At 43.7% G+C, this 24,476-nt stretch overlaps 7 protein-coding genes across 12 annotated transcripts in view; 3 read left to right on the top strand and 4 right to left on the bottom strand.

Annotated features, from left to right (window-relative positions):
• LOC6503452 (protein split ends) overlaps window positions 1–17,083 on the top strand; it is a 37,023-nt gene extending 19,940 nt beyond the window's left edge. For 5 of the 6 annotated variants that reach the window (XM_032456434.2, XM_032456433.2, XM_032456435.2 and 2 more), the window contains 5 exons: window positions 9,327–13,380; window positions 13,449–13,514; window positions 13,580–14,290; window positions 15,197–15,337; window positions 16,030–17,083. In XM_032456434.2, the coding sequence (XP_032312325.1) occupies window positions 9,327–13,380; window positions 13,449–13,514; window positions 13,580–14,290; window positions 15,197–15,337; window positions 16,030–16,292 (5,235 nt within the window). In that variant the 3' untranslated portion in view covers window positions 16,293–17,083. The remainder of the gene's footprint in view (window positions 1–9,326; window positions 13,381–13,448; window positions 13,515–13,579; window positions 14,291–15,196; window positions 15,338–16,029) is intronic. The other variant, XM_032456437.2, reaches the window with a different exon arrangement.
• On the bottom strand, window positions 17,017–18,504 carry LOC6503397 (syntaxin-18). Its single transcript, XM_001967473.4, has 2 exons — window positions 17,397–18,504; window positions 17,017–17,336 (listed from the first exon to the last, which is right to left on the bottom strand). Exons 1-2 carry the CDS (start codon window positions 18,405–18,407, stop codon window positions 17,148–17,150), a joined length of 1,200 nt encoding a protein of 399 aa, XP_001967509.1. The 5' UTR covers window positions 18,408–18,504; the 3' UTR covers window positions 17,017–17,147.
• A 209-nt stretch (window positions 18,505–18,713) lies between these two features.
• On the top strand, window positions 18,714–20,268 carry LOC6503453 (uncharacterized protein CG1161). The gene is made up of 5 exons (XM_001967474.4): window positions 18,714–18,875; window positions 18,952–19,148; window positions 19,334–19,442; window positions 19,505–19,630; window positions 19,950–20,268. Exons 1-5 carry the CDS (start codon window positions 18,807–18,809, stop codon window positions 20,103–20,105), a joined length of 657 nt encoding a protein of 218 aa, XP_001967510.2. The 5' UTR covers window positions 18,714–18,806; the 3' UTR covers window positions 20,106–20,268.
• An 89-nt stretch (window positions 20,269–20,357) lies between these two features.
• LOC6503396 (proteasome subunit beta type-4) lies at window positions 20,358–21,503 on the bottom strand. The gene is made up of 3 exons (XM_001967475.4): window positions 21,253–21,503; window positions 20,692–21,193; window positions 20,358–20,631 (listed from the first exon to the last, which is right to left on the bottom strand). Exons 1-3 carry the CDS (start codon window positions 21,402–21,404, stop codon window positions 20,479–20,481), a joined length of 807 nt encoding a protein of 268 aa, XP_001967511.1. The 5' UTR covers window positions 21,405–21,503; the 3' UTR covers window positions 20,358–20,478.
• Window positions 21,504–21,722: 219 nt separating this feature from the next.
• LOC6503395 (28S ribosomal protein S18a, mitochondrial) lies at window positions 21,723–22,473 on the bottom strand. Its single transcript, XM_001967476.4, has 2 exons — window positions 22,254–22,473; window positions 21,723–22,175 (listed from the first exon to the last, which is right to left on the bottom strand). Exons 1-2 carry the CDS (start codon window positions 22,363–22,365, stop codon window positions 21,805–21,807), a joined length of 483 nt encoding a protein of 160 aa, XP_001967512.2. The 5' UTR covers window positions 22,366–22,473; the 3' UTR covers window positions 21,723–21,804.
• A 102-nt stretch (window positions 22,474–22,575) lies between these two features.
• Window positions 22,576–23,229, top strand: LOC6503454 (protein KRTCAP2 homolog). The gene is made up of 2 exons (XM_001967477.4): window positions 22,576–22,675; window positions 22,731–23,229. The coding sequence occupies exons 1-2, from the start codon at window positions 22,672–22,674 to the stop codon at window positions 23,147–23,149; spliced, it is 423 nt and encodes a 140-aa protein (XP_001967513.1). The 5' UTR covers window positions 22,576–22,671; the 3' UTR covers window positions 23,150–23,229.
• On the bottom strand, window positions 23,174–24,424 carry LOC6503394. Its single transcript, XM_001967478.4, has 4 exons — window positions 24,186–24,424; window positions 23,739–24,122; window positions 23,418–23,687; window positions 23,174–23,353 (listed from the first exon to the last, which is right to left on the bottom strand). Exons 1-4 carry the CDS (start codon window positions 24,330–24,332, stop codon window positions 23,237–23,239), a joined length of 918 nt encoding a protein of 305 aa, XP_001967514.1. The 5' UTR covers window positions 24,333–24,424; the 3' UTR covers window positions 23,174–23,236.
• Window positions 24,425–24,476: the final 52 nt, after the last annotated feature.

Here is a 24,476-nt window from a genome sequence, read left to right on the forward strand (position 1 = left end):
TTTTTGGCGCTGATGATGTTCGGCCTGCCTCATTGTATTAATCAGCAAAACAAACAAGACCAGATCAACCAGCTGGTCCAGAATAACCACCCATATTACCATTCGCCAACAAATACTCGTTCTGGTATATCCTATCAATCAAGCAGTCCAAACAACACCCAAAAAAATAAACAAAAAAAAATAATGGTAATACATGAGAACCCATTCCAACCCCTCTCAAGCCAAAAGTCAGCAACACTTAACGCCTTTTGATTGTTTAATTTCTCAAATTGTTTTATGGATTTATCCTCGCCGTCTGGCACGGACACACGCCAATGAAAAATTAATGCCCGAACAGTTGGGGGGGGGGGGGGGGGGGGAGCGGAGGGTGACCAGAAAGGACTCTCTAGCCACGGCCAGGAGGACAACATCAAAAGCGGAGGAGGCTTCATTTTTCACCGCTTTTGACATTTTGCAGCCACCGCCACCGAAACAAGGACGTCGACGGCAGCCAGAAACAATCAACCAGCCAGCCAACCAAAGCGCAGCAACCCAAAACTGACAAAGAGCAAATAGGTGGGGTTCCTGTGGGGTGATGCCTGCGTGCTAATCCCCCACTGACAAACCATAGCATCCGTTTGGCGGACCAAACACCGACCAGCGGCAGAGCAACCAGCTGCTGCCACCGCCGGTCGCCGTCCGCCGTCCGCCCTCCTGTGCGCTGCGCATATTCCAATCAAATTAAGTAGAAAGGTTTGCCTTTTTGCCCCCAGATACCGGATGAGGAAAAAGCCGGTGGTTTCACTCTCCGGTTGTTCAGTTTCCGTTTACGTTCCGACCGAAACGAATCCCGGGACACGGACTTCCAAAAACCCACGCATTCTAATTCTAAATCGGTGGGAAAAAAAACCAAAAACACCAAAAATCTGCCTAAAATTGACCCAAAAAAAAAATTAAAAAATAAAAGCAAATAAAAATCGGACTTTCCAAGTGAGAGAGAAAAGCAACAAAAGAGGAAATCACCTAAAAATAAACCATCCAATCCAATGTGTGATCCACTATAGGGCGTTTGTGTTGCCACAACACGAGGTCTAAAAATATCAGGAAATCGTGAATCTTGAAGATTCATAGCCACGAATTGTGTTTCCAAGGGAAGCGAAGAGACTTCTATTTCAGTTTGTCCTGAATTTCCGCTGTATTGTATAGATACAGATACTCATACTCATTTATGATCAACCGGAAGTTAGAAATGCATGCTTTTGCATCCAGAGTTCAGAGTCGTTGAAGTATTTATGTATATATACTATTTCGATGCTAAAAACTTGTGATCTGAAAACGTGGAATGACCTTTAACAATGGAATCAATGCAAAAATAAAATAAAAAAAAAAAACAAATAAAAAACAATCTAAAAATACCTGGTTGTGAACAGCTTTAGTCACATAGCAAAGCATAGCAAGTTGAAGCAGAAAATATTCGAGATAGTCGAGAGTTTAAAGGAATATCAAGGTAACTAAAACAACAAATGATACCTACAAATTGTATTTAATAGTTAAGGTGATTAAAACTAAGGCTATAACTAAGTAGAGAGTAACTAACTAGCTACTCGACTTGACATCTTCCCGAATGGGATTATAAAAACTACAAAGAGGCATGCAAAAAATCACTGACATGTGAGCGACATGCAAAATAAAAAAAAAGTAATACAGATCTTTTTCAAGTGCTGCCTACATTGTGTTGAAAGAAGCGAAAAAATATTACGAAAATAAAGTGAGATATCAGAAGTCGGCATGCATGAAAGAGTTGAAATGACGGGCATATCACCATCACCCAGAAGCTGTCATTAAATAAAGAAAACAATTTACATGCCATGGCCGTAGCAGACCCCCTCTCTAGCCTGCACTGGCAGAAAAATCAATGAAACTACAATGCTGACTGCCCTGATATTTGAATTTCCGTTAAACTTGACAGTTTCTCATGCGAGAATAACCTAGAATTGTGAAATTCAGAGTGAGAAACTTGCCGAATGACCTTTGCCTGGTGGGGGGGGGAAGCAAAGCAAAAAAATACCCAAGAAATAGCAAAGAAATCTTATATGAATTGCAAAAATCTATCCGAGAGAAGTGTCGCAACTCGGACAACGGAGCCTCGGCCCCCAGAAAAGTTAGATAAAGTCCATCAAAGATCTATAGATCGGATTCAGTTCCGTCAGCTCTATATAAAGTTTATATTTTTAAACAATGTGGTCCCCTTTCAAGAATTATTATTGGTTTTCTTTCAACCAGAAAACAAGAAAAACAAGAAAGGAAAGCTAACTTCGGGCGGAGCCGAAGTTTATATACCCTTGCAGTTCAGTCGCAGTCCGCTAGGTGGCGCCACGCATCTTGTATTATTAGATATGTAGCGGATCGTATATAGTCGGCCGATTCTTATGAAATTTGGCATATTGAATTATTTTTCCCAAAATAGAATCTGTACCAAATCCCATCTTTCTAACTTAAAAAACACCAAAGTTATACCAATTTCGATCGTTCTATGACAGCTATAGGATATAGTCGGCCGATCCTTATGAAATTTTGTACATAAGATATTTTGGTCAAATATAACATGTGTGGAAAGTCCCAACCCTCTAACTTAAAAAACACCAAAGTTATGGCATTTCCGATCAATCAGTTATATGGCAGCTATAGGATATAGTCGACCGATCCCGGCCGTTCCGACTTATATACTACCTGCAAAGGAAAGAAGGGTGTGTGCAAAGTTTCAACTCGATAGCTCCAAAACTGAGAGACTAGTTTGCGTAGAAACCGACAGACAGACAGACAGACAGACGGACAGACGGACAGACGGACAGACGGACAGACGGACAGACGGACAGACGGACAGACGGACATGCTCATATCGACTCAGGAGGTGATCCTGATCAAGAATATATATACTTTATAGGGTCGGAGATGTCTCCTTCACTGCGTTGCACACTTTTGACCAAAATTATAATACCCTCTGCAAGGGTATAAAAAGAAATTCAACAATAAAAATCAATTAATTCATTCCGCTGATTTAGTTCAGGGTCGATTATATGCATAACTGATGCTTGAATTTTAACTTTATTCAGCAAACTACATTAAATCGCAACATCTGATATGGTATCGGATGTATCTTTTTTTGTGTTTTGTTTTCTTTTCGTCGCAGAGCCAATTATTGCATTGTAATCGATAGCTGGGGCCACACCACCCCCACCACCCCCATTGCTTGTTACTTTGTGTGTCTTTCTTTCTTAAATTTCCATGATCCATTTTCGTGGCCTCACTTAATCGATATGCCGGTCACTGTTATCGTTCTTGTTCTTGTCTTTTTTTTTTCTCCCATCCCCAATCCTCCTCCCCATCACACCTCCTCACCTCACCCAACCCCACCACACCCCAACCATTGTATTGCGTTCACAATTGCCTTGCCAGACCGCCCCACTAGCTGTTAGCTGTCGGAATCCCGTTGGTGGCCTGTTTCGCCTCTAGCTACCTCCCTCCCCACCACTAGCCCCCCCTATCAGTGGCTTTTGTTGCTCCGCCTATTATCACACACACACACACACACGCACGTACCTGCAAAAAAAAAAAAAAGTATGCGCAGCATGTGTGAAAGAGAAAATTTCGCACTCGGCAGCATCCTTTTTTGTTTCGCAGATTGCTTTATCATTTCTCTCTCTACTGTCTTTTTTTTTTTTTTGTCATTGTTGTTGTTTTTATTGTTGCTGGTGTATTTTGTTCACTGCAATTAAGCCAAATGGTTCCACAAGTGAGTTGCAGCACACCATTATTGTTGTTGTTTTTCAGATTAAGTGCGAAACGGCAACACTTCTCACACCGGCGTCGCTAATTCCGGCGCCCAGCCTGGCCAGGCGCCCAGTCCTCTGCCTGCCTGGCAGTCGCGGGTTGGCTGACAAAAAGCTAACCACCAGCTGACCGCCCAACTCCCCCAGGGAGTAAAGATACGTCCCTGGTCCTTTTGGACTCTTCTCTCCCCTTTCGTGTGCGTGTGTGTGTGTGTGTGAGGGGGGGGGGGGGGGGGGGGGCGCTTGTCTAATTTGCTGCTGTTTTGCTAGCTCTATGGGGCGTATGATTTATTAAGTATACCCCGTCCTGCCTTTCTTGTGCTCTCTCTCCCTCTCTTTTCACTACTTACATTTTGATTACAACTTTCCGTTGTGTCTGCCTGTCTGTTGCGGCTTTTTATGACTACATTACAGTCGCAAGCTGTTGCAGATGATGTGCCAGAGCGCTCCTCCTCCCTCCCTCCCTCCCTCTCTCACCCAACTTTAAATCCACCCACTATATTTATCACACGCTCACACTATCCACCCCACCCCACCCCACCCCACCCACTCCCCACTCCCCACTCAATCTCTTTTTTGCAGTGGTATCTCTCTCCCTCTCATCTTTTAATTAGTTAAACATTGAGTTGCTTCCGGTGGAGTTTCTTGACAGGATTTTTGGGTTGTTGACTTATATTTTGAATTTAATTTGCAAACGCCTCTTTTGTCGGCAGGGTGGTTCTTGCATTTTACAAGAATTATCATCAAAAATGTAAATTTATGTTTGCATCCAAGCGATTTATTATCTCCTCTCTCTTTCGCTCAATTTTCCCCCCCGTTATATGTCCTGTCCTGCTCGTTTGGTTTTATTTATGACTCCCGGATTTCTTGGTACGGCCTTACAGTTTACAGTTATTAAATTTTCCCACTTTTTTTCTTTATTATTTGTTTCTGTTTTTTTGGGGATGGGGGGGATATTCGTGCTAGCGACGGGCGGCATCATCAATTCAATGCAGCCATCTCTAGCTGCAGTGCAACCATATTGTATTGCTTGTGAATTTTCCTTTTATTTTGTATTTTCTTTGTTTGTGTTTTATTTAATTTTTTTGTTGATTGCTGCAATTTTATACCCTCTATCAGGGAAAAGTATTATCATTGAACGACTCCGACTCCCTTATTTCATGCCCAGGAGGAGTTTCTGCTGCAGTTTCTCAGATTACTTTGTATTTCTCATTCAAGTTCCAAAAAAGAACAAATAAAATCATTAAAATATATATATATATATAATATATTTTTAAGCAAAGCTCTCACACTGCATAAATTTCAAAATTGAGGAAACAATAAAAATGCAATCATTAATTTGGTGAAAATTTAAATAATTTATTCTTGTTTCCGTATGTGTCTCAAGATAAAAATACAAAACATCTACTAAAAGCGGTAGTTAAATGATTTATTTTTGACTTAAGAGATCTATACTTAGAGTATGTTTTTTTTGAGGCCAAAAAAAGTGGGTTTATAGGTGGATTTATGGATGAAATATTTATAGGATATATAAAAGATTGATTTTTTATTTCAAAGTAAGATCAGTTAGAATACTTGAGAGATCTATACTTAAAGTAGGGTTTGAGGTAAAAAAAATGGTAATATTTTATCTAGATAATAAGATTTTATTTTTAACATTTTTTATTTTAAAGTAAGAAGTTAGATCTATACTTTATGTCGGGATTTGAGGTTAAAATAGTTAAGTTAATAGGTGGATTTATGGATAAGATATTAAAAATATAGATACTTGAAGTAATAACAAAGTAGATAAAATTGAATACTTAGGAGATCTACTAGATATTGAGATACTTAAAGAAAATACTTGAGGTTAAGAAAGGTTGACTTATAGGTGGATTTATGGATAGAATATTGATCGATGAGATAGAGTATTTAAAAGTACTTAAAGTAATACTTGTTGTACTTACATTGTATTTTTGACATTTCCTCAGAGTACTAAGTTTTGGGGTTATAAAAAGTGGAATTTATTTATAGATGGAATATTAAAAGATCAGATAGGAATATTAATATATTAGAAATATTTGTACTTGAAGTAATATTTTATGTAAGATTTTATTTTTGTCATTTAGTAGATCAAATGGAGTACTTAAGAGATCTATCTTAAAATAGGTTTTGAGGTAGTAGGTTTAAAAAGGGTGGACTTTATTTAAAAATATTAATAGATCAGATAGGATATATAAAAGACCGGTACTTGAAGTAATTTTTTTTATACTAGCATTTCCCGCTTTCGGTTTTAATTTCCATTTCTTTTCGGCCTTCAGCTATTTTCCTCATTGAGTGGAAATTAACACAATTTTCCATGGCGTGTTTGACGGTCTGGCTCTGTTTCTGGCTCTGACTATGGCCTGGCCTGGCCTATTTGTCTTAACGTAACCACTCTTCGGGCTTCCACCACCTCCACCGCATTCTTCCCGCTTTCTTTTCCACCCAGAAGAAACTAGGAAGGGAAAGGGCAACCAATTTCTGCAATTTTGTCTCACTGGCAAGTGAGAGGGAAACGACTAAAGTGGACTCATAGACTCCCTCACAATGGCACCCAAAAACCACCCAAAAACCACCCAACCCATCAGCCATCAACCAGTGCCACAACGAATCGAACCGCGGGCCATAGGTTGAAGTGGATTGGAATGATTAGTGCTAGAGCTGAAACGGGTTGGGATTATTTCATTTATCTTGGAACTAATCTTTCAATTGTGTGGCTTTTCTGGGTTATTTGTCTTAGCGAGATTACTGCAGTTTCGAGACAAGACAAATAAGAACTTGGATGGTTATGTCATTTGAATGAACTTTATGACCTTTTCTCTTGGCATCTCTCCTTCCGCTACCTACCACCCAATATGTGTACATACATGGGGATATGTGTCCTTGCTGGGGCGCTCAAGTTTCTAATACTCTCTATCTTAGAAAGCCAGACGACGGCGACGACGTTGTTGTCTCTTTAATTACTGATTATGGAGCGGCGATAAATTTCTAATCCAATCCTAAGCTAATGACGCTGCCAAAGCCTGGGCTGAAAGTCTATAGTCTCTATAGTCGTCTAATAAATGTTATGAAATAATTGTGAATTTCGGGGAATGCGGTACTCGTAATTGTTTTTAGTTTTAATTTTACTTCCCTTCCCTTGAAATTAACATTTTAAACTTGAACCGATCCGATCAGTCAGCTAACGATTGTTATTAACATTTAAATAGATATCAGTTGATTATTATTGATGTCAGGTACCGACGGCACTTTATTTCCAACAATTGAGATGTTCTCCGTTTCAGACTCTTTCTCATGTCGCTAATTAAAATGTTATGCGATTTAAAAAAAAAATCATTTAAGAGGAAAAAAAAAAATGTGTTAATCAGACCTTATTATTACAAATCCTTAGCCTTTCGTTTGGTTATTTCATAATGTAGATTTTTTATATCTTGAGTGGGCAAACACACATGTGTGTTGTCTGCACTTTGGATGAAACTTGACTTGTTTACAAATCGTATAACAAATTGTTAGCATCTTTCAGAGTGGGTTCATGGTGTTTTCTTTTTTTTTTTTATTTACTGAATTTTTAGTCTTTTTTAGAAGTCGTTTGTCATTTATTTATTCTGCGAGACGGCTCAATCGTCTTGGAAACTGGTGGACTGGTGGTGGTGGGGGAGGGAAAAAAAAAGTATCTGTTCTGTTATCATCCGTTCCGATCCGTTATTATTTATCCGCCGTGACGAATGCAAAGATACTCCGATTTTAACATCTATTAGATGCGGTGTGCTATGTCAGTTTATTTATTTATTTGTTTGTTTATGGTACTTTCAGTACTTTCCGTTTAGACCCTCCTCTTTCCTCCCATCTTATTATCCAGTACGAGGGGGACTGTTTCTGAAACGAATGAATTTCATGTATCTCCGAGTACGTACATCCCATCTTTTGGGGCATTTTTGCTGCAATTGTCATTTGCACTTGATGGTCTCTGATGTTTGTTTCTCCACCAATCCTCTTTTTAACAGATTACAGTGTTTTTTTTTTTTTCATGTTTTTCGAGGTTTTTCTGGGTTTTTACTGGGTTTTCTGGCCAACTTCTCCACCGCCACTCACTCACCACCCATCTGTTATGCATTGTCGGCTACTTTTGCATTCGAAATTGTTCAGATTTCCGCTCCAAACCGCTCCGCTCTGAACCTCTTCCAACATTCGCATTCGCATAAATTGCCGGCGGTCTCATGTTCCCCGGGTTTTATGTCATTTTCGGAACTGTATTTGCATTATACCACAACCACACACAGAAGAGCATCCAGCTGAAGCGGCATATCTCGAACTCTCCAAGCACATTGCCCGGCTTTTTCTTTGTTTTTTTCGTCATTTATCGATTCAGCCTTTTTTTTTTTTTTTTTGAAATTGTAGTATCTGAAAGACCACACTCTTGGGGCTATTTTCTCAATGCTTTCCCTCTTGCCGATTTCTTTCTTTCTTTTTTGAGATCTTGAACTTGTTAATTGAGTTTTTGTGGCACTTTATTGTCTTTTTTTTCGACTAGAAAGCCAATTTTTAACGACTATAATGTGAGTGTGAAAATAATGCACTCACGGAAGGGGAAGGCAAGGCCCCTTGATGTTTAAAAATATATCAAAACAGGATGGTCTTTTTGGTCTCTATGTGGTCGGATTGAATTGTTTTCAAGTCTCCGAGAGTATCTTTTTTTAATTAAATCACTCATTTGGAAAACAATGGCGAATTATTTGCTCCAAATCACCGCAAAAAACGAAGGTGGTGGCTGCCAATCCACTCCACTCCACTCCACTCCACTCCAATCCAATCCAATCCAATCCACACTACTGATCCGATCGCCACCTGCGTGTGCAGACTTTGAATTCCGAGACTAACAATCGGTTTCTATCCAAAAGCCGTTCACTCATTAATAACTTGCACTGCTGGTGTGCCTGGCTTTGACTTTCCATTCGGCTTCCAAAAAGGATGGGCTTGGCCTCTACCTTACCTTACCTTACCTTACCTCTTTTTTTTTTTTTTGTAACCTCTTTCTGTTAACCTTTTCAATGTCAATTAATAAACTCGGACTCGAAAAAATTCGGCCATCGAACCATAAAATGAAAGCTTTCAGTTTCGGTTTCAGTTTCTGGCAGTTCACTATTTTTTTTGTTTTTTATTCCAAACATATGCCATTGAATTCCGAATTCCGAATTCCGATATATTTACAATTTTATTATCTAATTCACCTTTCACAGTAGATGTTTTTTTTTTTTTTGCTAAAAATATTTAATTGATATGCCAGTCAGGACAGACCAGGCAGGTCTATGATGACTATGAATCATCTTTTGGCCAAATTGTCACAATTAAATGGGTGAGGGGAGTGATGATTTTATAAATAGAGGAATTAAAGTTTAGACTTTGAGGGCTGGAAGGCAGGCAGACATTGTTCTTTGGCCTCCTCATTAAAATTAAATACTTATTTTTATTTATTCTTCTCCTTCTCTCTTCTGCCAGATAAATCGCGATGATGGACTGCCCCAAGAGATCTGCCGACAGTGCATGGCTCAGTTTCTGATGGTGGCCAAGTTCCGGCGGAAATGCGTACGGATGCAGCAGCGCCTGCAGGACTTTGCCCAGGAAATCTCTGACCGTCAGGCGGCCAGGCAGGCCAAGCGCGACCAAAAACAGAGGCAGTTGGAAAAAGAACGGGAACGGGAACGGGAACGAGAGAAGCAAAGGCTTCAGCGACAAAGGGCGGAAGAAGCTGAAACGGGAAAGGAAACGGAAACGGAATCGGAACCGGCAACGGAACTCGAGCAAAAGGTGGCCCCAGAGACAGAGGCAGAGCCAGTGACCACTCTGCCAGTAACAGAGCGAAAGCGCCGCATGGTCTCCGAGTCGGAGAGTGCCGCCAGGAAGCCGGGAGCCAAGTACGAAATCGACAACGAAAGCGAAGATCTGCCGCCGCCCAAGACCCGGCGGCTCCAGCTGCGCCTGCGTAAGCTCCGCAGCATCTCCACTGGCTCTGACGTGGACCTCCGACCCACTAGTGCCATCGACGCCAGCAGTATGCCCTGGAAGACGAAGGCCGCCCGCAAGGAGATATCCGAGCTGTGGTCCGCCAGTCCCTGCACCACCGAACACTCCTCGCCGCCGCCCAATACGGGTGGTTCCGATTCCGAGGCACCCAGCACCAACAGTACCAGCAGCAGCTGCGATCTCAGCGACATGTCGGTGGGTCCTTGCTGTGGCTTCGCCTCCGACCACCATCCCACCTCCCCCTCCATTTCATCCTCCGCCTCGGGGGACACAATGTCCACCAGTTTCCTGGAGTTCCCACGCACCGTACCCGAGGAGTTGATGCCGCGCCGAGGCAGGCGTCCAAGAAACGCTCCCATCTACACGCCGGCCAAGAGGGCCCGGCGATCCTTCGCCAAGAAGTCGATGGAGGTTGGCCCAGTTGGCCCAGCCGAAGAGAACACAAAGTCTGATGGAGTACAGGAAGGCCTGGCAACGGAGAAGTCTCATCTGGAAGATGAGATGCCAGAGATGCCAGCGATGATATTGCAGGAGGAGAAAGCAGAATCAAAGGACAACTCCAACGAGGAGAGGTCCAACCCGAACTCCAACCCACTGCCAAAAACAGGAGAAAAGATAGAAGATGATAGCACCAGCGATACTCCCAATCCCGTGGTACAAAATGGCAACGAAACAGTTAACACAATCCCTGAAACGAGACTGTCGAATTTATCAGAGAGTAGTACTGAAATTATTCCAAAGACGAGCCCAGAAGAGGGCACACCAGAATCAGCGTCCCGGGACGAGCCACTGCAATCGGAGGAGCTGACATCCTCCACAGAATCCGGTGAGAAGGAGCCAAAGTCCCCGGAGCAGGCGGGTATCATTGTGAGCATTCCGTTGAACGCCTTGAACGAGGACCTGCACCGCAGACTCTGCACCGAGCCGGAGGCGGGAGCGGAGTCGGAAGAGACCCGGGAGACGGCCACCACCCCCAAGTCCGATGATGTCAACAACAATGCGAACGGTGAAAATTTTTGCCAGAGTGCTACAGCAGATAGCTTCAATTCTGCTGTGGCACTCCGAACTGACGATATTGAAGCAACCCCTGACTGTGAACCGGAAGCTGGAGCGAATTTCCGGACGGATGGAATTGAAAGTGTAGCAGAGACCCCGCCAGACAAAGGAGAAGAGGAGGAGGAAGTGCAGGTGGTGCGATCGGGCCACACGCCCATGGACTTTATGGCCGAGTTCGCCAAGCACTGTGAGAACGGAGTGGAGCAGCTGAAGGCCACCACTCCGGCACCGTCGCCGACACCCTCCGCCGACACCCTGGCCCTGCCCCTCAACGATCTCGAAAGCAAGCAGCAGCTGGAGGTGGAGATGAACGACGTGGAGAACACGCTGAACGGCATTCTCAACGAGATGCAGGACCAGCACATGTACACCCCGACCTGCTCCCACATCGATGAGTTCCTGACGCCCGCCGACTATGCCCCGCTGACCGAACAGGAGCCGTCCGTCTCGCCACCCAATCCGGATCCCTTTGACCAGAGCATGGTGGTTACAACGCCCCCAGCGAAAGCCCCACAAAACGTGACCAATCCCTTCGATAATAGCAACTTCAGCAATGAACTGATCGGCTTCCAGAACGATATACCTTGTTTTGAGAACATCGCGTCGTCGCCGGAATCCGATCAGAGCTTGCACCTGGAGTTGACGCAGTTCCTCAAGGAGCTGCAGCCGTCGAAGGAGGACTGCAAGGCGGAGCCGCAAGATCCTCAAGAGAGCCAGACGGAGACTGCCGCCGATAACCAGACTGAACCAGCCCAGCCGGCTATACCGGCTATACCGGATCAGATCCAAGTCGAAGCACGCGAAGACACCCAGATCGAGTCCCAGTCCCAGATGTTCGTGCAGACGCAAGTGTTTGAACAGAACTCGTCGGAGAATCAGTTCCAAATCCAGTCCGAGGTGGCGGCTGATGTCCAGGCCGAGAGTCCGCCACAAATTCAATCGCAACCGATTCAGATCCTGCCTCACATTCAGCCACAAGTGCATCAGCATCAGCAACTGCAGCTGCAGAAGCAGACGCAGGACACCACCACGACGGTCACCTACGAGCAGATCTATGAGCAGCACATTGTCCAGCAAACGGTGAAGCAATCATCGAACAAAGTACAGCTTATAACGCTGCCGGAGGCGAGGCAGTGGCAGCAGGCACAGAAACCGCAACCGCATCAGCAGCAGCAACAGCAACAGCAACAGCACCAGCAGCAGCACCAGCAGCAGCAGCAACAGCTGCAGTGGTCGTCGGTGGGCGGGCTGGAGGCTGTGCGGCCATGTGCCCCCATAGAGAGTGTAGTGGCAGCGCCCACAACCACCACCTACTATATAAGCACCAGCGATCTGTATCCGCAGCAGCAGACCGAAACATATGCGATGCTGCAGCCCGCATCTCTGGACTCCAATGATAACTATATGCTGGAGCAGCAGCATCACCACCACCAGCACATCCAGCGCATTCAACACCAGCGCCAGCACCCACAATCCCACCAACAGGTCCAGCAGCAGCAGCGCCAGCAACGCCAGCCCATTATGATACTGATACAGCCGCCGGATATCCAGCGCCCGGTGGCATCAGCCAGTAATCCGCAACAGGCCCCATTGCACATTTATGGTGCTCCAGCGATTCGCAATGAAGTGCAACATCTGCAACACATTCAGCGTCAACGCATGCAGCAGCAGCAGCAGCAGCAACATCACCAGCAGCAGCAGCAGCAGCAGCAGCAACAGTTGCAGCAACAGCGACAGCAGCAGCAGCAGCAACTGCAACTGCCACATAAGCAGCTCCAACAGACACGACTGATACGAAGCCATCCGGTGGTGGGGATGCCGGGAGCCGCTTCCATCTCAACCAAAGTGACGCCGATGCCGGCCACAACGCCGGGCGGTCGGGCGCTGACCCTGAAGTGCCGATTCTGTCAGAACGGGCCGAGGTTCTCCAACAGCCTGGAGTACAGTCGGCACATCATCGACTTGCATCCGGCTGTGGCGCCCTTCAACTGCCCGCACTGTCCGCTGGCGTTCGCCGGGCGGAATAAGCGGTCACAGCACATACTCGACCACCATGTGGTGCAGCAGTATCAGTGCGGTCAGTGTTCGCAGGTGTTCCCCGCCCAACGGGCCCTCGATGTTCACATTCAGCGGTTCCACATCGCATCGAAGACCAGCCCGGCCGAGGGCGGTGCTGGAAATGGCAATGGTAATGAGGGTGTCCGGGTGGAGGAGGTGCAGCTTCAGATAGCGACCGAACAACAGCAGCAGCACGCACAGCAGTTGCAGCAACAACAGCTCCAGCAGCAGCAGCGCGAAGAGCGAATGCAACTTTTGCAGCAACAGCAATTGCAGCAGCAACAACTGCAACAGCAACAACAGCAACTGCAGCAGCAACTCGAGCAGCAGCTAGAGCAACAGGAGCAGCAACAACAGCAACAGCAGCAGCAGCAGCAGCCGATGGTGCAGCAACCACAGTCACCGCATCCTTCAAGTAAGTGTGGTCCTTTAATCATTCTGTTCGAGAACTAAACCCGACTCTCTTTCTCTTCTCCCCGACAGCTATGGATTTGGCGGCGAGCACGACCACGCCCCGGAAGATTCTCTGCTGTCCGGACTGCGAGGATTGTAAGTTTACCCGGCGTAGAGTTCTCCGTAATTTGAGCCACAACTAAAATCGCATTACTTTGCAGGCACTTCTGGCCACAGTCACTTCGAGGAGCTGTCGAATCTGCAAGCTCCACCCACTGTGCCCACACCGCCATCGACCATCGTGTCGGCCGCGTCGCCGCAACCCATGATGAGCATGCCGCACATAACAATGCCGTCGCCAGAGCAGTCGGAGCCCGATTCCACCACCACGTTGCGTCAGTATCGCAAGCGAGGCGTTATTGTGGGACCACATGGGCCGCTACACTTAGCCACGCCGGTGGCATCACCATCCGCCTCGCCCTCGTCGTCGCCCTCGTCCTCCACCGTGGACGTGGCACCCCCCGCCTCACCGGCACCGCCCCAGTCGCCGGCCACGCCCAGCCCATTGCCGGCTAACGAGCTGCGAGCGACCCAACAGTGTCAGTACTGCGAGGAGCGTTTCACCAACGAACTGTCTCTGAAGAAGCACCACCAGCTGGCCCATGGCTCCACCACCACGATGCCGTTCGTGTGTGGCATCTGCAAGCGGGGCTACCGAATGCGTACTGCCCTCCACAGGCACATGGAGTCGCACGACGTCGAGGGCAGGCCGTACGAGTGCAATCTGTGCAAGGTGCGCTTCCCACGTCCCTCGCAGCTGACGCTGCACAAGATTACCGTCCACCTGTTGACCAAGCCGCACACCTGCGACGAGTGCGGCAAGCAATTTGGTACGGAGAGCGCCCTGAAGACGCACGTTAAGTTTCACGGTGGTAAGTTTGGGGCACCCTGGATGCGGTGGCCTACTAAGGGGGTTTCCGGGCTTCTCTCCATCAATTAATTTACAAATATTAACAAGTCATTCTACATCGCTAATATATGATTAAGATTAATGATTAACTATCGATGTTGTTACTGCGATCTGTTATCGATTAATGAACTGTTATTATCGAGCAGCTCTAGTGCGAAAGTCAAATTAGTCATGGGGCGTTAGAACTATCAGTAACCTATCAGTAACGTATCAGTAACCCTTTCAACTAATCATAGACTAATCAACTAATCGTTCTAATGGTTTAGTTCCTCGAATTCCATATCGATTATTTCGATAACAAGCCGATTATTTAACAAATAAATTGCTTCGAAAAGCTCACTTACTCACGCAACATTTCGAAAACTAACAAATCATCAATCAGAGTCTTGGACCAGACACTGACCGTGTGTGTCGTTAATTAGGGGTGTTTAAGATTAACAATTAGATTTGAATTACCATTTAATCGACTGACCTCATCACCTAGAGTAATCATTTCGTAATTTAAGTGCCTTGCGTAAACAAATGTAAACTTTAAATGGCAATCGTACTAACAACCCTTGTACTCTCTCATGTCTGAGCTTATTTCAAACTTTGGACATCTATTAAACGCATACTCTGTAGTAGCTTTGGCTCATAATTCTATCTATTATTATGCACTTACCATTCTCTCTATGTATGCTAAAAAAATAAAAGCTATTCTTCTAAACCATCGCCGCCTATATATTCATATTTGCATAAAGTACTTATGTGCGTTTTGTGGCTACTGCGTGGATTGCCAAATTGATGATGATAAAACTACAACCTCTAATTCTTCCAACTAAAAAAAATATGTATAGATACCAAAAAAAGGCAAAAATTTCTTTTCCAGAGCTCGGTTACCAGTGCGACGAATGCGATAAATCGTTTGAATATCTAAGAGAATTGCGAAAACACCGACGCACCCACACTAAGCTGTTTTACAAATGCGATATATGCCCCCGCGATTTCATGCACTTTCAGAGTTTTCGCGGTAAAGTCTCCCGTCCTTTATTGGTGTTGCCAACCGAACCCCCCCCCCCCCCCCCCCCCCCCCCCCCCTAAAATCTTATCAAATTATATTCAAAAAAAAAATAAACCTTGTAATATATTCCTTTTGCTTATCTAATTGGCTTAACCTTTAAATTAAACAAATTAAATAAAAAAAATTACAATAAAGTCTTGCTTTAAATAGTTCGTTAACATTTAAAACCCAAACACAAAGGGAAATGTTTTGTAAATAAATCACAAATTGTAAAATTGTAAAAAATGCGTAAACCCAAAATATCTTTTTGCAATTTTAGTTTTTTTGCCTAAAAATTATGAATGGAAAAAAGGCCTAACTTTTAAAGAGAAAACTAAGAGAAAACTTTATTATTTAAACCATAAAAAATGACTATATGCCTGCCTTAGATATGAAATGATGTCACTACAAATGATTACTGATCTTGAAAATATAGAATTAAATTGATTTGATCCATGAAAGTTGGCAGCACCCCCAATTATTGGTAATAGTTAAGAGGCTGTCCCCAGCCAATGTAAATATAGTCTAGGCTGCTTAACTACCTGGTGCCTGTTTTTTTGCATGGCATACAATTAGTTGCACATCATGCTTTTCAAACCCAACATGTTTTTATATATTTTTTTTTAACAAAAAATATCTGTTTTTTTTTTTACTTTCTTCAGCTCACATGAACACCCATTTGCCGTTGGGGGTGTATCTCAACGATGATGCTACAGCCTCAAAGTCCAACAACAATAGAGGAAACAAGCTGACCACCACAATTAACGATCATCTGGAGAATCCATCCACACCGATAGATGAGATCAACACACCGTTGACGCCAATGAGCAGTGGTGGTGGTGCTGTTTACCACACCAGCACCTCGGATGAATATCCCAACTCAGTCGAGAGCAGTGCTCTGGAGTCGATAGCCCCGACGCCATAACCCATGGGGCAGTCTTTTTATTTAGTTTACAATACCTTAGTTCTTAGACATTATCCACAGCAACCAACTACTACTACTACCCGCCTAGTAACAATGGCGCCTTCCTATACTTTTGCTACTTTGGATGGCAATTTCTTCCATTTATCCAATTGAAGTAAATCCAAAAAAAAAAAAACAAAAAGAACCAGCAGACTGCATTGAATGCAATCCAATATTGCACTTAAAAATTTAGTAAATAAGGCCACGAGTACACTCCCTCAAAAAAACTCAAAAAAAAAAAAAAGAAAACACAAACAAAAACACAAAATTTAAGACTAGAGCGTAAGCTAGTTAGAATTTAAACTTTCATGCAATGAAGAAATACCAACCAATCGAAAAAAACAAAAATCAAATAAAATGTTTTAGCTTTAGGCCAAATAAATATATATATTTTTCATTTCCGTTTCCCAGTAAGATTCTTCTAATTCTTCGGAAAACCAATAAATTAGAACAGAACATGAACAGAATAGTTTTTCTTTAGTTAGTAAGACCCACTAAACTTAAAATGAGGTCGTTCTCCCCAAAAACAGCCCCAAAAACAGCACTTAAACTCTTAGTTCTTAGAGTATCGTATTACAGACTTTTGAATTACATACAAAACTGAGACTTCAATGCCAGCTCAAAAGATTTTAGTTCAAATCTATATATATATATTTTATAACGTTTCATTGGGTTAATCAGAATAAACCGTGTTATTAATTTCTTTTTATTTATAAATAATGTAATAAACAATTTATGCGATCAAACGATAACAAAAGTGTTTTTCTATCCCCATCTATTGGTTTCACAAAAATTTTAATTTATTTCCTAGCCCTCTTAGTCGTAGTACCAGTCTAGGAAGAGCAGCGAGAAGGACATGACCAGCAGGAAGAACAGAGACCACACTCTCAGTCCGGCGTTTCGTTGAGTGGCCTGGCGGATATGCTCATTGGCGTCCTTTACGTTCTCCGTGCTGCCAATCACGGCGTTTTCGATACGTTCGATGCTGTGCTGCTGCAATGCAAGCTAAAAACGAAAAAAAAGATTAGATGGTTAAGCTTCTTAGGATTCCTTAGATACACCCACCTTTTCTGTGAAGATATCCTGCAGCTGGGCAATGTCCACCACGTTTTTCTCGATTTGATCCACTTCCTCGGACACGCCCTGGAGAAAGTTGTAGATATGCACGTTTTCCGCCTCAAAGAGTTGAATGTCCTCGGCACTGAGCGGATCTTCGTCGTCCGCCTCCTGCTGCGCCGTCTTCTGGATATCCTCGTCGAGTGCCACCTTCGCCGACGAGTCGCTCAGACCGTTTTTGTTGGGTTTGCTCCGCTTGCGTAGTCGCGCCTTGTGCTGAGTGGCACTTTGTGGAGTAATCTGCTCCACCGAATGTCCGTCAGCCTCCTCCTCATCTCCATCGTCCCATTCGCCCCAGCCATCGTTGTTCCAGTCGTTGTCCGCCGCCTCCTCTTCGAATCCGTTTCCCGACGATGAAGCTTCCATAGATTCTTGCTCATCCTGGGATGTGACGCGTCTGCCCAGCAAGCTGCCAGTCGCAGGACGCACTGGTATCTTCTTTTTGTTCGCCGCTAGCTTGAGCAGCTTGTAGGTCTCCAGTTCATGCTGCACTCGATACTTCTTCTGGTCCAGATAAATCTGCTCCACGCCATGCAAATAGCTGACCAGCAAGTCCAACACGGCGTCGATGTGCTGCCGCTCCTGGGGCTTCCGCTTGGCCGCCTTCCAATCGGTGCGCATCTTGGCCAGGAGCTGCGTGTAGAAAGTTACGAACTTCTCCGACTCCCGATCGATTAGATCCCGTTGAGCGTCCGTCATGTGAGTGGCGCTCTTCAGGTGCTGTCCAATGCGCATGTAGGCGGTCCTGTTCTCGATCAGCACATTGCGGAGGGCAGTGATTTTGTTGCACACATCCTTGGCCTGCTTGGCGAAGTCATCTCTCGGACCAGTCGTCGTTGTTTTAGTGGCTCCCGCAGCAGGAGCTGTTTTGGGCTTTCCGGCCGAGGCAGCGGCCAGTTCAGTCTTGCGCTGCAGGCGCACCGTCATCACGCTTGCCTTAAACTGCTGCGTGATGTCCATTTTGTGTCCTAGGTCTTATTTACAAATATTTAACTTTTAAATCCACATCATCGGTCGAGTCAAGTGTGACCGTCCTCACGAGAACCGCCTATTCCTATCGGTAGAATATCGATAACCGATAGGAAATACATTTAAATTTTTAAAAATTTGTTTTAAGTAAAGCTTAATAATTTTATGAATTATATTTTATCATTTTTTATTGAATTTGTCTTTATTTTTACTTATATTTGAAGTTTGGCAAAAATTTAAAATCCCCGCCCAATGTTCCATTTCTACTTTGTTTCCGCCTTTGAGGCAAATTTCCAGTATTAAGCTGCGGTCCTACTGAAAATTTGCAAACGCAATATTTTTTCCAAACAATAAGCAAGATAAGTGAAAATTGAAATTAAAGAAAAATTAATGGCACACAAGCGTCTGTTTATCTACGCTGTGCTACTGGCGATATGTTATTTGGTTGGCGTGACATGGGTGAGTTCGCTAATTAGGTGGATCACATGATTTGGTCATTAAATCTTTATCCCACTGTTCCATGACACCAACAAAGGCTGAAACTGCATCGCAAACATTGCCAGGCGGCAGCAGCAACCATAATGCCAGTGCTCCAGTCGCAGCAACTGCAGGGCCAGCCCCTAAAGCGGTTAATCCGACCCCAACAGCAGCTGCACTGCCCAAGGCCAATCCACCTGCTCCCGGCCAGAGTTCTTCCAATTCCAGCACCACAGCGGCTCCGACGACTGATTGGTAAATACGATTAGGATAAGAAACATATCTTGATCAAGAAAGTATATACAGCAAATTAATAGAGCAGTAACATATTTAGAAACCTGAGAGTATCAAGTTCTGGAAGTTTCAAGTCTCTCTCTTATTAAGTTGAATGTATTTTGGTAATCTATTACAATATATTATATATATTTACTACCTTTCAGTGTCTGTGCTGGAGCTCTGCTACCTCGCCTGGATGCCAATGGCAAGGAGCTACCTATATGTGCAGAGTGCAAGTGCTCTCACCTGGCAAGGAATACGACTTTAATAAAGGTCTCTATTAAATGAAATTTAAGTTTTAAATTATTCCATAACACCTGTTACTTCGCCTGCAGGTCGTGGTCATCATTGTGATTTGGATCATCTCCATATTAGTGATATACATGCTCTTCCTGATGTGCCTGGATCCGTTGCTAAATAAGCGAGTTAAGGCCAACTATCAGGAGCACACCAACGAAGATGTACATAGAAAAAGTTCTAGATACGCTGGCATTCAGTATAGCCTCCTAGTTACGGCCCAGGGCGATGATAATGATGATGAAGATTTTAATGCCGATGTGGCGCAACTAGTTGGCAATAAAGAAGCACCACACTTTTAAAAAGACTTCCAATTTCCATTACTCCTTTTGTTTCATTTTGTGTTTCCGTTTCCGATTTTATTTCGTTATTAGTTTCTAACCCCTCCTCACATAGAGACACCACCACTAACCACAGAATTCAGTTTTGAGAAACCTACTACCATGAACTAATCGCAAATTTATCCACTCCTCTCCCAACCAGGACGAACCGACGCCACCACTGCCCTCCGCTAACAACCAGGAGCTGAGCGCCAGAGCTAATGTCCTGAATCGCGTCGGTCATCAACAGGACAAGTGGAAGCGGCAGGTGCGCGAGCAGAGACGTCATATCTACGACAGGCACACTATGCTAAACTAAAAGATGATTTAACTTTCTGGCGAAAGGGAAACACAAGGGCGACTTAAGACACAATTTCCAAGCAGCAATCCACTAGAAAACTCATATTTTTGAACAAAATTAATGTATGTTTAGCCACAATTGTTTAAATAAATCATGTACCCCAATTATTTAATTATTTAAACAGTTCTATAATAAAATATTTTTATTTTACAAAAAAAATAATGGAGATAAGTATCTTCCGCCCCTCTTGGTAAGAAAAGAATGACAATATTTCAGTTCTATTTTTTTTTTTTTAATTTATTTAGTCACATTTATTTTCAATAAGCTTGTAACCAAATTATGTGAGTGACTTTAATTCATACAAAAACCGCATAGCTCTAGTTGTCTTCTTTCAGTATCCTTTGATGGTGGAGGCAAAAGACCAGTTCTCATCGACCTTATAAGGTCCTTCCACAACGGAACCGCTGGGGGTGCACACGCCGACCGTGTACTTCGAGGTGTTACGGGTGTCTCGGTAGTACAACACCTCCATGCATTTTCGGATCTTTAAAATATATAGAATTTTGTTAAAGAAGTTTAAAAAAAGTTCAAGGGTCAAGCTTACCAAATTGGAAGCCTCCTCTGCAGTGAACTCTCTACCCGCTGGCTTGCTCTCGCGTACCAAGGGAATAGCCAAATGGCGAGCAAAACCGGTGGCCACCACAAAGTCCTCGTAGAATCTTCCGCGCAAGTCGACATTGCCCAAAAATGGCTTTCCCTCCGCATTGACTCCACCAACAACCACATCAATGAACAAAGGATTCATACGTGTGCGACGATTGTAAAGCACTCTGGTCAACCACATCGCCAATTCTGTGGGCTTCATCTCGATCTCGTCTGCTCTGCATTGATCAGCGATCATCTTCTGGTCGATGGTGCGCTTGATAGACTGGATGTCGGCGAAGTCGTCTCCACCTCCCAGCAATATCTTTTCGTTGATTTTAAATACACGATCGATGCTTTGGTAGCGAGACAGGGATCCATAGGATACCATTGTATCGGCTGCAATCATGACGCCGCCATCAAAGCGAATGCCCAAAACTGAAGAGCCTGTGGTGATTCTGGCACTGCAAGGGAAAAATTCAAATTTATTTAACAATTCCCTGATATATTTGGAATATTTTACGTGTTGCGCTGCGTTCCATACGGGCCGGCGGTGGTCAATTCGCGGGGCAGATTCTGGATTTGCTGTTGTCCGCCAGTGAAGTGGTAGAACTGGCCGGGTGCAGGTCCATTTTGCCAGAAAGGTTGAGCCAGACCGTTATAATTGTTCAGCATGATTAAATATTATTTTTTTGCAAGGATACGGAATGAAATCTTTAAATGTTTTTCGCTAGTGGAGAATGACGGGCACAAAACTTAAAGTAGGGATGGCGAATATATTTATTTCTACCGAAATATCGATAAGAAAAAAAATCGATTTTTCGTAATTCGTATTTTTTGGTCATACTAATGGTTTAAAAAATATATTTTATTCCAATTCAATCTCTGTATTCTTTAAATAACTATGGAGTGTATATAGAGATATTTCACTAAAGGGAATAAATGAAAAGCATCCCATTTTTTAAGTCTGAATAATCCCAAGAAACAGCCAAATTCCGAAAGTTGTTCCCTATCCCAATTGATCATTTCTAGATCTGGGTAACGAACATTACATTTATTGCTCCTTTAAAACTAGTTAATATTTAATTGTCGACTCCAGGAAGTACTTGTTAAACTTGCGCCAGCCAAAGCGTTTCTTTGGATCCTTCTTACTCCACGAAGGGGCCAGATTAGGCATCAGTCCCGCCTTTTGAGCCATCGTTACCAAGGTTCCCATTTTTTTCTGCTGACGATGACACAGTCCAGTGATCCGCCGGGGCAACATGCAGCCATCGGAGCGGACGTACTGCGACAGGATGAGGACGTCCGTGTGTTTTATATCGAGCCCCAAGGTGCACTCCGGGCAGAATGAGCTTTGGCAGGCGGACTTTAGCATATTCTCTGCACGCGGAGACTCAACGTTAATGCCCTCGAAGATCCTTACATTGTTCTCCTCTTTCTCCTGGACTGGGGATTGTAAAAAAAGACAGAAGCACGGTCAAGATTCATTCGTTGGTAAGGTTATGAAACAGTCGAACTACTCACTTTCTTTTATCAACCTGGGAGTTGTGCTAGCTATGCTGCGTGTTTGTAATAATGTGTGCCGCAAAGAGGTAGCTACTTTGAAAAGAGCAGACATGACGGCAGATCTTTTCATTAACAAATTATTAAGAAAATATAATAAAAACAGCCGGAGTACAATGTTATTGGTCCTATTGCCAGCGTTGCCACATCTACGATAGGGTTGTCTATATACCCTGAAATCTCAAATATTTTATTGAATATATTTTAGTGCATTGAAACAAAATGAAAAATAAATCGTGTGAATTTTTTTATAAAAGTCTTTATATTCGAGATAATGTTCTTCATTTATAAATTTTAGACTAAAAAATGGAAAGATGTGAAATAAATAATCTGGCAACACTAGTTACACGTACAACAAAGACGCCGGCTGTGAAAAAATATGGGTAAGGAATTTTTTGATTTTTTTCTACAAAAAATACTCATTTGGAACCTTTTCAGGCGCGTCCACAAACAGCAAGAGCCCCCTGGTGTCCTCTATTATCTCAGGACTCCTTAGTTTGGTCATTTTTGCCACCCTCCGTTTCTGCGCCGACTGGTTCAATGGCAGCCAACTGAATGTTCTGCTGGGCGGATACCTTTTCTCATGGCTGTTCATCCTGAGCCTTACCTGTGTTTCCAACGCGGAAATGGTAATATTTGGCCAGGACTTTCAGGCGAAACTGGTCCCCGAGATTCTGTTCTGCTTGGCTCTCACAGTAGCTGCTGCAGGAATCGTGCACAGAGTGTGCGCCACCACCAGTATCCTGTTTTCGCTGGTCGGACTCTATTTCCTAAACCGTATCTCCACGAAACACTACTCAAATGTTGTGGCTCCTGTTGATGCACCGGCACGCAAAAGTGGAAAAAAGTTTAAATAAGACTCCTAATAATCTGACACGCTCTTTGTGCTATCTTAAACATTCGAATTATAATATTAATAAATAGTATTAACAAATAATTTATCACTAGGCGGTGGTGTCCTTTTCCGTCTCGGCAACCGCCTCGGTACCAGTATCAGACATAGACTCGTTGGCTGTTTCCTTTAAATGGCCGATAATGTTGTGCTCTATAAAGCGAACCAACTGAAATCGTATTAAAATAACGCATTTAGCAAATATTTCAGTAGGAGATGTATGTGATGCCTACCATGAGTCCATCCTTGCTCTTGAGTTCCTTGTATTTCTCATCAAGTCTGTCTTTTAGACTCTTGAACCAGATGCGGAATTCCGATGAACCAGAAGGCAAATCAAAACCCCTGTAGCCAGCCGTCTTTAGTCCCTGATTGGACGAGCAAAGGGCTGTTGAGGCCATTATTAAAGAAAATGTCTTAACAAGGATGTAAGTCTTGCGCAGTGACCACTCCTTGAGGATCGTATCCTGGCTGATTAGCTGGATCATTTCCCAAACCTCCCAAAGCTACAAAATGGTTCAATTAGTAGGATGCAAAACCAAGACACAGAAACTCACATTGCGATAGATGTTAAGGATAATAGTTGAGTTGGAATAGTCGGCCAGGACACTTCGCAATAGGCAAAGCGCAATCATCTTCCCAGTATCACTAGACACGAGAATGTGTGGAATCGCCTCTAGCAAGTACATGTAGCAATATTCTCTTTCGGCACTGATCAGTTTAATATTGTTCAGCGTTTCCACCGTCGCATAATGTATCATAGTCGGTTTCAGAGTATCGGAATAGTTGAATATTCCATTCAACAGCTCTAGTCGATGATGCCATGGTCTAACCTGCCCACCTTCCCTCAGCACAAACATAAGAATGGATGCCGAATAGAGTGAGACGACTTCTTCCAAGCTCAGCTCATTATATAGCATCCTAACAAAGCCTCTATTCAGCTAAATCAAAATAAATTAATGAATCTAACAATTTTATTTTTATGAAGGATAAGATTTTATTACCTTCTCCACATCTTGTTCTTTTTGAGCCTCCACACAAAAGCTGTACCGCTGAAGCGGACGAAGGGTCGTCAGAACTTGGGTCAATTCTTCAAATGTCAAATCAGGTGCTTTTATATCAGGTAAATCGGTCAATTTTGTATCCAACATTTTGTGATCAGCCGGGTTTAGTGTGGCCACCCAGGACGTGGACTTTCCCGCTACCAACACTTAAAAAGGAGCGCGGCAACGTTGCCAGAGTTTTGGCTTGGATATCGATATATTCTACAACAGTGTTGTAAAGTGCGATTTTAT

The sequence above is a fragment of the Drosophila ananassae genome, chromosome 2L (assembly GCF_017639315.1).
Source record: "Drosophila ananassae strain 14024-0371.13 chromosome 2L, ASM1763931v2, whole genome shotgun sequence".
Taxonomy (NCBI): domain Eukaryota; kingdom Metazoa; phylum Arthropoda; class Insecta; order Diptera; family Drosophilidae; genus Drosophila; species Drosophila ananassae.